This window comes from Eschrichtius robustus, chromosome 11 (genome assembly GCF_028021215.1).
Source record: "Eschrichtius robustus isolate mEscRob2 chromosome 11, mEscRob2.pri, whole genome shotgun sequence".
NCBI classification, from domain to species: domain Eukaryota; kingdom Metazoa; phylum Chordata; class Mammalia; order Artiodactyla; family Eschrichtiidae; genus Eschrichtius; species Eschrichtius robustus.
In genome coordinates, this window is record NC_090834.1 from 33,584,999 (window position 1) to 33,598,742 (window position 13,744).

The 13,744-nt window shown below is 33.7% G+C and overlaps 1 protein-coding gene across 4 annotated transcripts in view; it reads right to left on the reverse strand.

Moving 5' to 3' along the window:
- The window catches only part of DYNC2H1 (dynein cytoplasmic 2 heavy chain 1), a 358,559-nt gene that overhangs the window by 307,656 nt on the left and 37,159 nt on the right, over window positions 1-13,744 (reverse strand). For all 4 annotated transcript variants that reach the window (XM_068554132.1, XM_068554131.1, XM_068554130.1 and 1 more), the window contains exons 20-26: window positions 11,099-11,226; window positions 5,982-6,131; window positions 4,992-5,197; window positions 3,837-3,992; window positions 3,632-3,746; window positions 2,915-3,085; window positions 1,541-1,923 (exon numbers count right to left, since the gene is read on the reverse strand). In XM_068554132.1, the coding sequence (XP_068410233.1) occupies window positions 1,541-1,923; window positions 2,915-3,085; window positions 3,632-3,746; window positions 3,837-3,992; window positions 4,992-5,197; window positions 5,982-6,131; window positions 11,099-11,226 (1,309 nt within the window). The remainder of the gene's footprint in view (window positions 1-1,540; window positions 1,924-2,914; window positions 3,086-3,631; window positions 3,747-3,836; window positions 3,993-4,991; window positions 5,198-5,981; window positions 6,132-11,098; window positions 11,227-13,744) is intronic.

Here is a 13,744-nt window from a genome sequence, read left to right on the forward strand (position 1 = left end):
CCTCCATTATTGCACATTCTCCTATTTCATTCACTCACTAAACAAATATTAAGCCTTACCTCATAGAGATAATGGCCCAGTGACAGAGAAAGATATTAAATAATTTCTCCAAATATTCAAATAAAATTATGATAAATGCTAAGAAAGAAAAGTACAAAGGACTGTTTTGTACTAAGAAAGAATTAGTACAAAGGCTAATGCGGAAATCCCTAACCTATGACTTATTTGAGGAAGTAATTTAAGCTGAGATTTGAATGATAATGAAAAAGAAAAAGGCACTGAGTAGGAGGGAAACAGTTTCTGGCAAAGACCCTGAGAAAGGGCGTGGTATGTTAGAGAAACTAAAGGCTAGAGTCACTAAAGCAAAAAATAAAAAAAATAAAAAGAGACAGAGAGAGAGAGAGAGCAGCACAAGAAAAGGCTAGAGAAATGGACAAGGAGCAGATCCTTAGATCTGCTTTATCCTCAGAGCAATTGAAAGTCATTTTTAAGTTTTACTTAATGGAATAAAGGAAAGAAGTAATGTGGACTTCATTTTTAAAAGACTACTCTGGCTGTTGTGTGAAAAACTTACTGGAGAAGACAAGAATAAGAATAAGTCAAAAGATTAGCCAGTAGTACAAGTGACAACAAAATTACTTCAGAATAAAATCAAAGAAGTAGAGATATAAAAGATATAATAAAATTGATTAGTAGATTAGAATCAACAAAATTTGGTAACAAATGGATTTGGAAATGGAGGAAGAGGTCAAAGATATCCATTATGCTTCTGCCTTGAGCAGTTAGGTGGTACCATTTATCGGGAAAGAAACCAGAGAGAAAAGAAAAGGGACTGTAGGAAAGGGACTGGGGGTAAATTCATGAATTTAGTTTTGACATGTTGAGGATATTTAATACACTGGGAGCTCAGAAAAGAAATATGAGCTCAATAAATAAGTTGAGGAGACCTCAGCAAATAGATGAGAATTGATTCTGAGAGTGGTTAAGATCATTAAGGAGAGAATATAGAGTGAGAAAACCTAAAGCTGAAAGGTGGAGAATGTCTACATCTAAATGTTTAGAGAGGGCTGAGGACTAGGAATCAGGAGTGGAACCAGAGAAACGGGCAGAAAACCAAAAAGGACAGGATCACAGAAGCCAAAAGAATAGACTTTCTAAGAAAGAAGAAATTTTCAACTCTATTAGATACTAGTCAGAGATAAAGTAAAATGAGAAATAAAAAATGCCCATCAGATTTACAATGGGAAAGTAATTGGTAACTTTAAGAAATACTAGATATATATTAGTAATATTATTACTACTATTATACTATGGAAATATTATTAATATAGGTAGAGTGGTAAAGACAGAAACCAGACCAAAATGATTCAAGAAGTAAATGACTGAATGAGAGAAACTAATTTCTCAGAAGGACCCAGTAGAAAAAAAGTTGAAGACACAGATGACGCTAATAATGTAAAAGTAATTAGCTTGTATTAAGTACCTCACCATATGAATAAAAACCATCATATGTGTCTTTGTCTTATGTAGTTGTACTGACCTAAAATCTTCATCAACTCTGTTGAAGCGCATCTGTTCTTTTGGCAATGCTCCACGGCCAAAAATGGGTTCCAAATATACCCACTTTCTCTGAATATGGTTTAAATTCTGTAGGTACTCATCTAACTCTGCAAGTTTTCTTTCCCAAATTGACACTTTATCTTCAAATCCTTTATAATAAGGAGAATCCTTTAAGGACTGAAGAAGGCACCTATTATCTCCAACTTGATTTACTATATCTTTCCAGTCTTTAATCAGCTTGATAGTTCGACTTTGGCTGTCTTCATAATCAACCAATGTAAATACTGCTCCAACTCCCCAAAGATCAAGTTCTCGTAAAGCTTCTCTGATTGTAACTTCACCTTGCGCCCGACTATTTAAATCCTATTTAACACAAAATATCCATGTTTATTATTTCAACATTATCATATAAATAAGTTATATCTATTTTATAAGAAGATATATTTTTATTTGGCTTTTCACCATAAAGAAAAAACAAAAATTTAAGTGGATATATTTTCATCAATCCAAGAGAATTACTGGCAAATGTATTAAGGGATATCAGATATCTAGCTCACATGGTCAAATATATACAGAGTTCTGCCTTACGCTTTTTACTTCTAAAAAAAAAAAAACAAAATTTAAGCATCCATTGCAAACGACGAAAATATTTAAAATTTTGCAGAACTCAGCCATTTTATTGTAATTTAACTGTAAGTTCCAATACATCTAAAATGATTAGCAACCATCTAGAATTACCTCCTACAGCAGTCATGCTTTATAACCTTATGATTATCTACATATGCTCCAGGATTATCAGCAAAGATGAAAGTATACATATTAGATAATATATTAGAAAATAAAACAATTTGACATCAAAAGTCCTTTTATTTTTTTACATTGAATGGGAAGAACACAAAATAGAAAGTCTGCTACTTATGATATAATTGTGCAAGTTTTATTTTCACCTGAGACCTATGCTAAAACTGATTAACAAATTGGTTCCTTGTTTAGTTCTCTGTATTTTTGTACCCCTTAGCTTCTATTTATAATATACCCTATGATTTTAAATGTATTTTATAAAATGCTTTGTGCTTGTTTGCTTTTTGATTAAAGCTGACTTCCTTCTTAAAGTAAGACATATTTTATTTCAGATGTTTTCTCTCTCTCAAAGAAGGGGCTTATATTGTTTCTATAACCCCATCAATAGATTCAGATGTATTACTAATGAAAGAATAATGGAAAAATGGAACACTGTCACTATTTTAAGGAAAGAAAGAAATTTAACTTGCTGTTCTATTTAAGTAAAATATAAAGCAAAAATGTATGTCAACAAAGGTCAGATCTATGAGATATTTATAAAAGTGATTCTTACTTTAAGGTCTGAAGCTTTGGCAACAATTGTAGCAGCTACTCTAAGCAGATCACCAAACAGTAATTTATCTAGACTAGTCCCCTTAGGAAGGCCAAGTAGACGAAAAAGGTCAAGCCAGTGATCTGGAGAAAGATGCTCCCCTCTCACATATTTCAAGATAGGGACTGCGATCTATTAAAAAAGAAGAAAAAAAGACATATGTATGTATATATACAAGCAAAATGTAAATTATTATTTAATTTTATTATAATTATCTATAAGATTTTTAATTACTGTATTATCGTATTTAACAATCTTAAAATCAAATTCTTAAAAAGAATTGTATAAAACTTTTTATTAAACATTGCTGTGGATACATGCAAATTTCCCTTGGCAGCTTGATATATTTTAAAACATGACCTAAAATATTTCTATTTTTATAAATTTAGCAAATGACCTATATCCTAAATATGCTAAATGACCCATATCCTAATTTCTAAGTTATAAATACTCCAACATATAACTTTAACCATAAATTTCTTAGTTATAACTTCTTTCAAACTGAAGCAGAAATATCAGTAACTTCTATGGTTTACTCTATACTTTCTATTTTTTTCATGTAATGGAATCATTAAAAATATATAAACTAAAATTACAGTTCAGTCACTACATAATAAAAAGATACATGAAAGCTCCAAACACCATTTTTAAATAGTAAGATAAGTAAAACTATCTTACTTTATATTTGTCAACCTCTGATTGTAATTTCACCGTCATTACCGAATGTTCTTCAACCTTTCTTAATCTGTCATGCCAATTCATCAAAAATTCCTCAAACAGATATGTCTTAGTCCTGTAAAATACCAGAAACATACCTTACAATTTACATCCCAAAAAAATACCACAAAACTATCAGAATCTAAATACTGTTTATGAATCAAACCTAAAAGTAATCCAATCTTCATTGGCCATTTCTTGAAATCCTTGCTGAAACTCTTCATAAAGGGCCCAAATTTGTGCACAGCTCTCAATGTCCTTAGAGATGCTATATGCCAAGGAGAAGTTGGGCTCTTCTAGGCCAAAATGATGGCAATCATCACTACAGAAACAAGTAGTAAATATCATTAATTTTTTAAAAAGAAAAACTGTTAAATATCAATAAGTTTAACTAATTAATATTTACTGCATTCCCTGTGTGTGTTTGTGTGCATGTATCTGACAGCAGAGGTAGACAGTGGGAGGCTATGTCTACTTTACATAAGAATTTTACTTTAACTACTTAGGAACGAGCTCTTCCAAATTCATTAATATGCATTTTTTCCAAAGAAGTCAAAGTAAAATTGCTAATATATATCAATATACTTTATGTACATAATACATGTCATATATATAAATATACAGAATTGCACAAATTTATGGATTAATCTGAGAACAGATTAAAGAATATCCATTAATATTCTTCTAGGTTGAAAGAATTCACTTCTAGAATGTAAGATATTCTTCATCTAATTAATGTAATGTCATTTAATAAGTGTGGTACTAAAACCCCCACTCACCTATGAAGCCAGTTAATTTATGGATGCATTTACCTAAATGGACCAAACCTAAAACAATTATTAAACTTAATATCTTGTATTATTATAACATAAAACAACAAATATTTTTCTTTGAAGTCTCATCATTTTGCTAGGTTCATTTTTTTCCCAGAAGCTCTAAAAGTAATTGTCCATTAATTTTATATATTCCATTTTTAAATACAATGAGATCACATAAAGCAATATTCCAACTCCCTAATTTAACTTTTAAGTAAATTTAATTTTGTATTATTATTATTCTTATTTAATTTGCTATTATAACTTCTATTATTTCTATTTCTAGGCCTAACCAGAAATCTGCTTTTCTCTTAAAATCCTAATATAATTCAACAACTCCTAAGAAAGCAGTAGCATGAACACTTAATACTGGTATTTTTAAAACTGCTGAAGTTTATAAGGAAAGACATTAAGATAATAGATATAAGAACATTACTAGCTTAATATATAAATACAAAACTCTTTTTTCCAAAATGTGCACTATCAGTTTTAAAGAATAAACATACACCAGCTTTTTTCTTATGACTTCAAGATCATCAAACTCAATTTTTTTCTCTTTTATTGACTTTGCACTTTTATCAAGAGTATTTTGCTGGCCAGTTTCAATAACATCATCACCAGGCTTTAGTTGGTCCCAACGAGCTTTAAATTTTTCCAGTTCTTGATAATAGATCTGAAGACGTGATTTCACATTTCCTTTCATCACTTCAATCTATAAGCCAATAGAGTTTACAGAATTTAATTCAAAGTAAAATCTTACTTTATATTCACATTTTTATTTCCAACATTTCAATTTAAAGGTCAAAAAATATCAGTATCAGCTTTTCAAAGATTATTCTTTATTATTGATTTCAAGTACAATAAAATAACTCAAAAATAAATTAGACCATAAATTTACAAAAACAAGAGATATACTGCAAACATCATCATTACAAAATCGTTCATGTGATTAACAGCATCCATCATAACTATAAACAAAATCAATGTGATAAAAAAATTTGATCAATGACCTCCAGTTGTTCTACCTGATTATACAGCTGTTTAATAAAGGAGGGCATTTCCCAGTCTCCCATGCACCTAACAGCCATAATACTAAGTTCTGGTCAATAGAATATGAGTGTAATAGATGTGTACAACTTCCAGATTGTACCCTTAAAAGATACCATACACAGTAGGTAAATAAATTTATTCATAAGAAAGACTGAAAATAATGTCACATACATTCCTGGTACGGTAGGAAGCAAAGATAAACTATGTGACATGATCATCATTTATACAAAGTGTTTTACTGTATGGAAGTACTGAGGGAGGTCAATTTCATCAGCAATATATTGGGTTGGCCAAAAAGTTCCTTGAGGTTTTTCCATAAGATGTTACAGAAAACCTGAGCTTATAAATTCTTATAAACCTGAGCTATAATGGAATAAAGAAAGCAAGAAATCTTAAATGAGAAAAAAACTGTTTCCATTTTAACAAAATGACCAAAAGGTTCTTACCTGATCTTTAATCATAAGTTGGTGACTTTCCATCATCAACTCAAATTTATCCCACTTAGCTTTCAGATTACTAATTGTTTCTAAACCTCCACCTGCCACAGTCCGTAAAAGTCTGTTTTTATCTTCAGCTTCTTGAAATAAGGGCAAAATCTAAAAGTTAAAAAATGACATGTGAAAAACAACATATTTTATCAAATTTATTAAGATTCCATTTATTTAAAATTGTTCCATGATTTGCTTTTTAAATCAAGATTTTTGCTTTTACATAATTTGTTGGTTTTTGTTTTTGTTTTTGTTTTTGGTTATTTAGTAACGTATTGTTTAGTCTCCATGTGTTTGTGTTTTTTACGTTTTTTTCCCTGTAATTCATTTCTAATCTCATAGCATTGTGGTCAGAAAAGATGGTTGATATGATTTCAATTTTCTTAAATTTACTGAGGCTTGATTTGTGACCCAAGATGTGATCTATCCTGGAGAATGTTCCATGCGCACTTGAGAAGAACGTGTAATCTGCTGTTTTAGGATGGGATGTCCTATAAACATCAATTAAATCTGTCTGGTCTATTGTGTCATTTAAAGCTTCTGTTTCCTTATTTATTTTCACTTTGGATGACCTGTCCATTGGTGTAAGTGAGGTGTTAAAGTCCCCCACTATTTACTGTGTTACTGTCGATTTCCTCTTTTATAGCTGTTAGCAGTTGCCTTATGTGTTGAGGTGCTCCTATGGTGGGTGCATATACATTTATAATTGTTATATCTTCTTCTTGGATTGATCCCTTGATCATTATGTAGTGTCCTTCCTTGTCTCCTGTAACATTCTTTATTTTAAAGTCAATTTATCTGATATGAGTATTGCTACTCCAGCTTTCTTTTGATTTCCATTTGCATGGAGTATCTTTTTCCATCCCCTCACTTTCAGTGTGTATGTGCCCCGAGGTCTGAAGTGGATCTCTTGTAGACAGCATATATGTGGGTCTTATTTTTGTATCCATTCAGCAAGCCTGTGTCTTTTGGTTGGAGCATTTAATCCATTCACGTTTAAGGTAATTATCGCCATGTATGTTCCTATGACCATTTTCTTAATTGTTTTGGGTTTGTTTTTGTAGGTCCTTTTCTTCTCTTGTGTTTCCTACTTAGAGAAGTTCCTTTAGCATTTATTGTAGAGTTGGTTTGGTGGTGCTGAATTCTCTTAGCTTTCGCTTGTGTGTAAAGCTTTTGATTTCTCCATCGAATCTGAATGAGATCCTTGCCGGGTAGAGTAATCTTGGTTGTAGGTTCTTCCCTTTCATCACTTTAAGTATATCATGCCACTCCCTTCTGGCTTGTAGAGTTTCTGCTGAGAAATCAGCTGTTAACCTTACGGGAGTTCCCTTGTATGTTATTTGTCATTTTTCCCTTGCTGCTTTCAATAATTTTTCTTTGTCTTTAATTTTTGCCAATTTGATTACTATGTGCCTTGGCATGTTTCTCCTTGGGTTTATCCTGTATGGGACTCTATATCCTTTCCCATGTTAGGGAATTTTTTGACTATAATCTTTTCAAATATTTTCTCAGGTCCTGTCTCTCTCTCTTCTCCTTCTGGGACCCCTATAATGCGAATGTTGGTTGCGTTTAATGTTGTGTCAGAGGTCTCTTAGGCTGTCTTCATTTCTTTTCATTCTTTTTTCTTTATTCTGTTCCGCAGCAGTGAATTCCACCATTCTGTCTTACAGGTCACTTATCCGTCCTTCTGCCTCAGTTATTCTGCTATTGATTCCTTCTAGTGTAGTTTTCATTTCGGTTGTTCATCTCTGTTTGTTTGTTCTTTAATTCTTCTAGGTCTTTGTGAAACATTTCTTGCATCTTCTCGATCTTTGCCTCCATTCTTTTTCCAAGGTCCTGGATCATCTTCACTATCATTATTCTGAATTCTTTTTTCTGGTAGGTTGCCTATCTCCACTTCATTTAGTTGTTTTTCTGGGGTTTTATCTTGTTCCTTCATCTGGTACATAGCCCCCTGCCTTTTCATCTTGTCTACCTTTCTGTGAATGTGGTTTTTGTTCCTCAGGTTGCAGGATTGTAGTTCTTCTTGCTTCTGCTCTCTGCTCTCTGGTGGATGAGGCTATCTAAGAGGCCTGTGCAAGTTTCCTGATGGGAGGGACTGTACATAATTTGTTAAATTCCTGGATATAAAGTTTCTAACATTATTATATGTAAACTCAACTAAGACACTCAAACATCAAAAGTTAAAAAGGATAATAAAAGTGGTAATATGAAACTGAATTAAATCATGAATATAGGAAGACAATACTATAGCTGTTCAAAGTGAAGTTCTTATTATAAAAGTTCCATTCATAAGAAAATGCTAAAGAGGCTTCTAAAATTAGTGACTATCTAAAAGCATAGATTAACTAAATTATCCTACTTAACAGAGAAGGGTAAGTCACGGAAAAAAAGGTACTTAAGAAAGGGAAAACTGAAGAATCGGAACCAAACTCCTGTATTCAGCTTCTGCTTGAAATGCCCTGAGCTGTGTATAATGAGCAGTCTGTTAAACAGTCTAGGTGTAGGTCAGTAAGTGCTAAACTACTCAAATTGCTTCTAGGCCTTTTAAAGCACCATAAAACAACAGTGTCCTGTAATTTATACCTGTACTTTTTCTACTCAACAAAGCAATAATATCCAATGAAAGATATTTAAAAATCACTGTGCAAATATAATAGACAAAAAAAAAAAAAAAAATTAAAACATATCTCAATGACCAGCTTGCAATTTCTGGGCAGGATCAGTTTCACCTGAGAAACAGAAAAACAATGGACCAAGAATCCATGTTGTACTAGGAAAATCAGTGACAGAAAAAATAGAGCAGGATTCTAATTTCCTATATGTGAACAGAACTTAGCCTGTGAAGACATTACAACAGTTTTCAAGTATACCTGCATGCATTCCTACTTCTTCAAACCCACATGCCAACAGAGAGACATACCAAAACACAATTCTGTAACATCTTGCTGCTTAAAACCCAGCAACGACTCCTCAGTGTCCACAAAATCAAACCTAAGATCCTTAATGTGACTCACATGACCTAGATTCTGCCTAGCTCTTTATACTGTCTCGTGTCACTTCCTGCCTCACATGTTGTTCCCAAATACATCTATTTCTCATAGTTTTTGTGATGACACACTTTCATCCCACTTCATTATCAATCTCCTTAGCTGCCTCCATCTATGCTTGAACTCTAAACTTCAGAAAGCTCAAACCTGGTCCTATAACCTCTACAGTCTGTTATCAACCAGATGATCTAGTTCAATCCTGTGGCTTTAAACATCATGAATCTTAAGATGACTTCCAAATTTATATCTCTAGTCTTCACCTTTACTCCAAATTCCATACTCCTCATTCTACCTGACATCTCAATCCCCACCACTTCCAATCTCCAAACAACTCCCCTCTCTAGTCATCCTCATCTCAGTAAATGTTACCATTAGCTTCCCAGCTGCCCAAGCCCAAAACCTAGGAGACATGTTTATTGCTTTTTCTCTAAGCTCCGTCTACTTCTAATACATCAGAAGACCTTGGTGCTAACTCTAAAGTGCATCATCAATTTCTCCGGTTCTCTCCACCTCCTCTGCTACTCCATGGTACAAGCTTCCATCATCTCTTGTATACCAGTTGCAATATCATACTAACTGGACTCTTTGCTACTGTTGTCTCCCTCCAATCCATTCTTTACAGGGCAGCCACAGTAATCACTTCAAAATGTAAACCAGACCGTATCCCTTCTCTGCTTAAATCCCTGTAAGGACTTTCTATTACTTTTAGAAAAAAACCCCAAAATCATTATGATTGTTTAAAAGTACCTTCATAATCTGGCCCTTGCCTACCTCTCCAATTTCACCTCAAACCATTTTTTCCTTGAATAATATGGCTTTCTTGATAACTAAGTTTCTTGACAATATTTTCACCTATCTTCCTTAAGCATACCGAACTCCTTCTCTACCTTAAGATCTTTGTATTTGTTGTTCTATCTGCCCCCTAAATCTCGGAATGGTTGCCTCCTTAAGTTTTTCAGGTCTCAGTGCAGATAGATGTCATCTATCTGATAAGGTATCCACGATTGCCCACTCTAAGAAACACGCCCCAGTTTATCATGCACTGCTCTAGCTCCTCTTGCTCCTCTGTTTCTCTCTGTCTCTGTCTCTGTCTCTCCCTCTCTCTCTCTCTGACACACACACACACACACACACACACGAATGCAAATTTCATGAGAATAGAGCATGTTCATAGCTGTAGCCACAACTCCTAGCACAACGCCTAGAATATATCAGGTGATCTATAAGTATCTGTCAAATAAATAAATGAATGAACGTCTCTGCTAAATCAAGCTAACTGCCACAGCTCATAATGCTATTCCTTCTTTAGTTATTTCCTTCTACTAGGCAAGTACATTATCTTATTTGCCTTTAAATCCTCTTTATACATTTAAGCCTTCCATATAAAAGTTTACAATTCCTTCCACCATGAAGGTATATTATTTCACTTACCTCTAATCTATCTAATAATTTTAAGCCTATCACATAATAGGAACATATAAAACTTTGTATTCTATTTTGAATTATTTCTCCTCCTTCTTCTAAACATAACTAAGATCATCTATAATATGTTCTATAAAATTTTGACTTGCTTATTCTAGGCTCTAGCCTTCTAGATACTGTTTTTATGAATCCTTCACCACTTCTTTTATCTTTGTCTCTAATTATGAGCTCCTCCATCGTGTGTGTGTGTGTGTGTGTGTGTGTGTGTGTGTTCCTAATTCAGCTCTAACTTCATACTTCAGCATCTTAAAAGCACAACCCTGGAAGTAACAGCATGAATTATTTAAGTTTAGTTTTATTCTAATAAGCCACATCATAAAAGAGAGCACAAATACTTCTGAAAATAATAATAAGCATTATTGTTACTGTTTCATTACACCAACATAACATCAAGAGTCCAATCATGAACTGATCAATTGGACTAGATTTTATAGACTTCCTTATAATATTGCAATTATATGATATTTCTAAATAGTCACATAAAATTACCTAATTTAATCATCCCCAGTACAGTAAAAGAATAAATTACTTTGTGATTCTCACCTCTGGCTTCCGTTCTTGTAGCTTACTATATTGTAAATTTGCATTACCTATCTCTTCCACAGACTGGGGCATAATTGTTAAGACTGCCATAGCTTCAGTAACGAATGTATCAATTTCATGTAAATGAGCTGAAATAGGTAACATTGAAATATAAAAAAGTTACTATTAACACCAAGAATATTTCATTACATAATTTCTAAATCAAGGAATGTTAGAAGTAATCACTATATGAAATACATTAAATCCTAAGTAGCCATTTGCTTTCATAAAGCAAAATTCAAAATGTAGAATAAGCAAAGAAATTTCTTCTCATGAAACTGTAATTGTTTTACATGACACTTAAAATTTTTGAGAAGAAATTTAAAATGTACTCACTCTTAGTAAATTTTACTGAAAATTGGTAACTGTTTCAGTCTTTTAAATAATATGCTAAAACACCACAGCTTAAAGGAAAAAAGAAACACTGATATTTTGGAAAATAGTACAGGCATACCTCATTTTATTGTGCTTCACTTTATTGTGCTTTGCAGATATTGCAGTTTTTACAAGTTGAAGGTCTGTGGCAACTCTGCATGGAGCAAGTTTATAAGTGCCATTTTTCCAACAGCATTTGCTTGCTTCATGCCTCTGTGTCACGTCTTGGTAATTGTCCCAATATTTCGAACTTTTCCATTATTAATTACATTTGTTATGGTGATCTGCGATCAGTGATCTTTGATGTTACTATTGTAATTGTTTTGGGGCACCATGAACCACACCCACGTAAGACAGTGAACTTAACTGACAAATGTTGTATATATTCTGACTGTTTCACCTCTCTATTCCCTGAGACACAAAAATATTGAAATTGGGCCAATTAATAAGGCTTACAATGGCCCCTGAGTATTCAAGTGAAAGAAAGAGTGCTCTCACTTTAAACCAAAAGCTAGAAATGATTAAGCTTAGTGAGGAAGGCACATCTAACGACGAGATAGGCCAAAAACTAGGCCTCTTGCACCAAATAGTTAGCCAAGGAAAAGTTCTTAAGGGAAATTAAATATGCTGTACTCCAGTGAACACAAATGATAAGAAAGCAAAACAGGATTACTGTTTATATGGAGCAAGTTTTAGTGATCTGGATAGAAGATCAAACCAGCTACAACAGCCCCTTAAGCCACAGCATAATCCAGAGCAAGGCCCCAACTGTCTTCAATTATATAAAGACTGAGAGAGGTGAGGAAGCTGCAGAAGAAAAGTTTGAAGCTAACAGAGGTTGGTTCATGAGATTTAAAGAAAGAAGCAATCTCCACAACATAAAAAGTACAAGATAAAGCAGCATGTGTTGATACACGAGCTGCAGCAAGTTATCCAGATGACCTAGCTAAGACAGTTAACGAAAGCTGCTCCACTAAACAACAGATTTTCAATGGAGATGAAGAAGCCTTCTATTAGAAGAAGATACCATCGAGGACTTTCCCAGCTAGAGAGAAGTCAATGCCTGGATTCAAAGATTCAACAGACAGGCTGACTCTCTTGTTAGAGGCTAATGCAGCTGGTAGCTTTAAGTTGATTCCAATGCTCATTTGCCATTCAAAAAATCATAGCACTTTTATTTTGAATCTATTTTCCCTCTGCTCCAGAAATGGAACAACAAAGCCTGATGACAGCACATCTGTTTACAATATGGTTTACTGAATATTTTAAGCTCACTGCTGAGAGCTACTGCTCAGAAAAAAAAGATTCTTTTCAAAATACAACTGCTCATTGACAATGCACTGGTCACCCAAGTGCTCTGATGGAGATGTACAAGATTCATGTTGTTTTCATGCCTGCTAACACAACATCCATTCTGTCGCTCATGGATCAATAAGTAATTTCAACATTCAAGTCTTATTATTTAAGAAATACATTTCATAAGGCTATAGCTGCAACAGAGAGTGATTTCTCTGATGCATCTGGGCAGAATAAATTGAAAACCTTCTGAAAGGGATTCACCATTCCAGATGCCATTAAGAGCATTCGTGATTCATGGAAAGAGGTCAAAATATCAATGTTAACAGGAGTTTGGAAGAAGTTGATTCCAACCCTCATGGATGACTTTGAGGGATTCAAGACTTCAGTGGAGGAAGTAACTAAAGATAAGATAAAAATAGCAAGAGAACTAGAATTAGAGGTGGAGCTTAAAGATGTGAATGAATTCCTGCAATCTCATGATAAAACTTTCACAAATGAGGAGTTGCTTCTTATGGATAAGCAAAGAAAGTGGTTACTTGTAATTTTGAGAATCTAGTCCTGGTGAAGATGCTGTGAAGATTGTTGAAATGACAACAAAGGATTTAGAATATTGAATAAACTTAGTTAATGAAGCAGCAGCAGGGTTTGAGGAGGCTGACTCCAATTCTGAAAGAAGTATTACTGTGGGTAAAATGCTATCAAACAGCACTGCACGCTACAGAGAAAGGAAGAGTCAATCGATGCAGCACACTTCAGTGTTGTCTTATTTTAAGAAACTGCCACGGCCACCCCACCCTTCAGCAACCACCACCCTGATAAGTCAGCAGCCATCAACGTCAAGGCAAGACCCTCCACCAGCAAAAAGATGATGACTCACTGAAGGCTCAGGTGATGGTTAGCATTTTTTAGCAATAAAGCATTTTTTAACTAAGG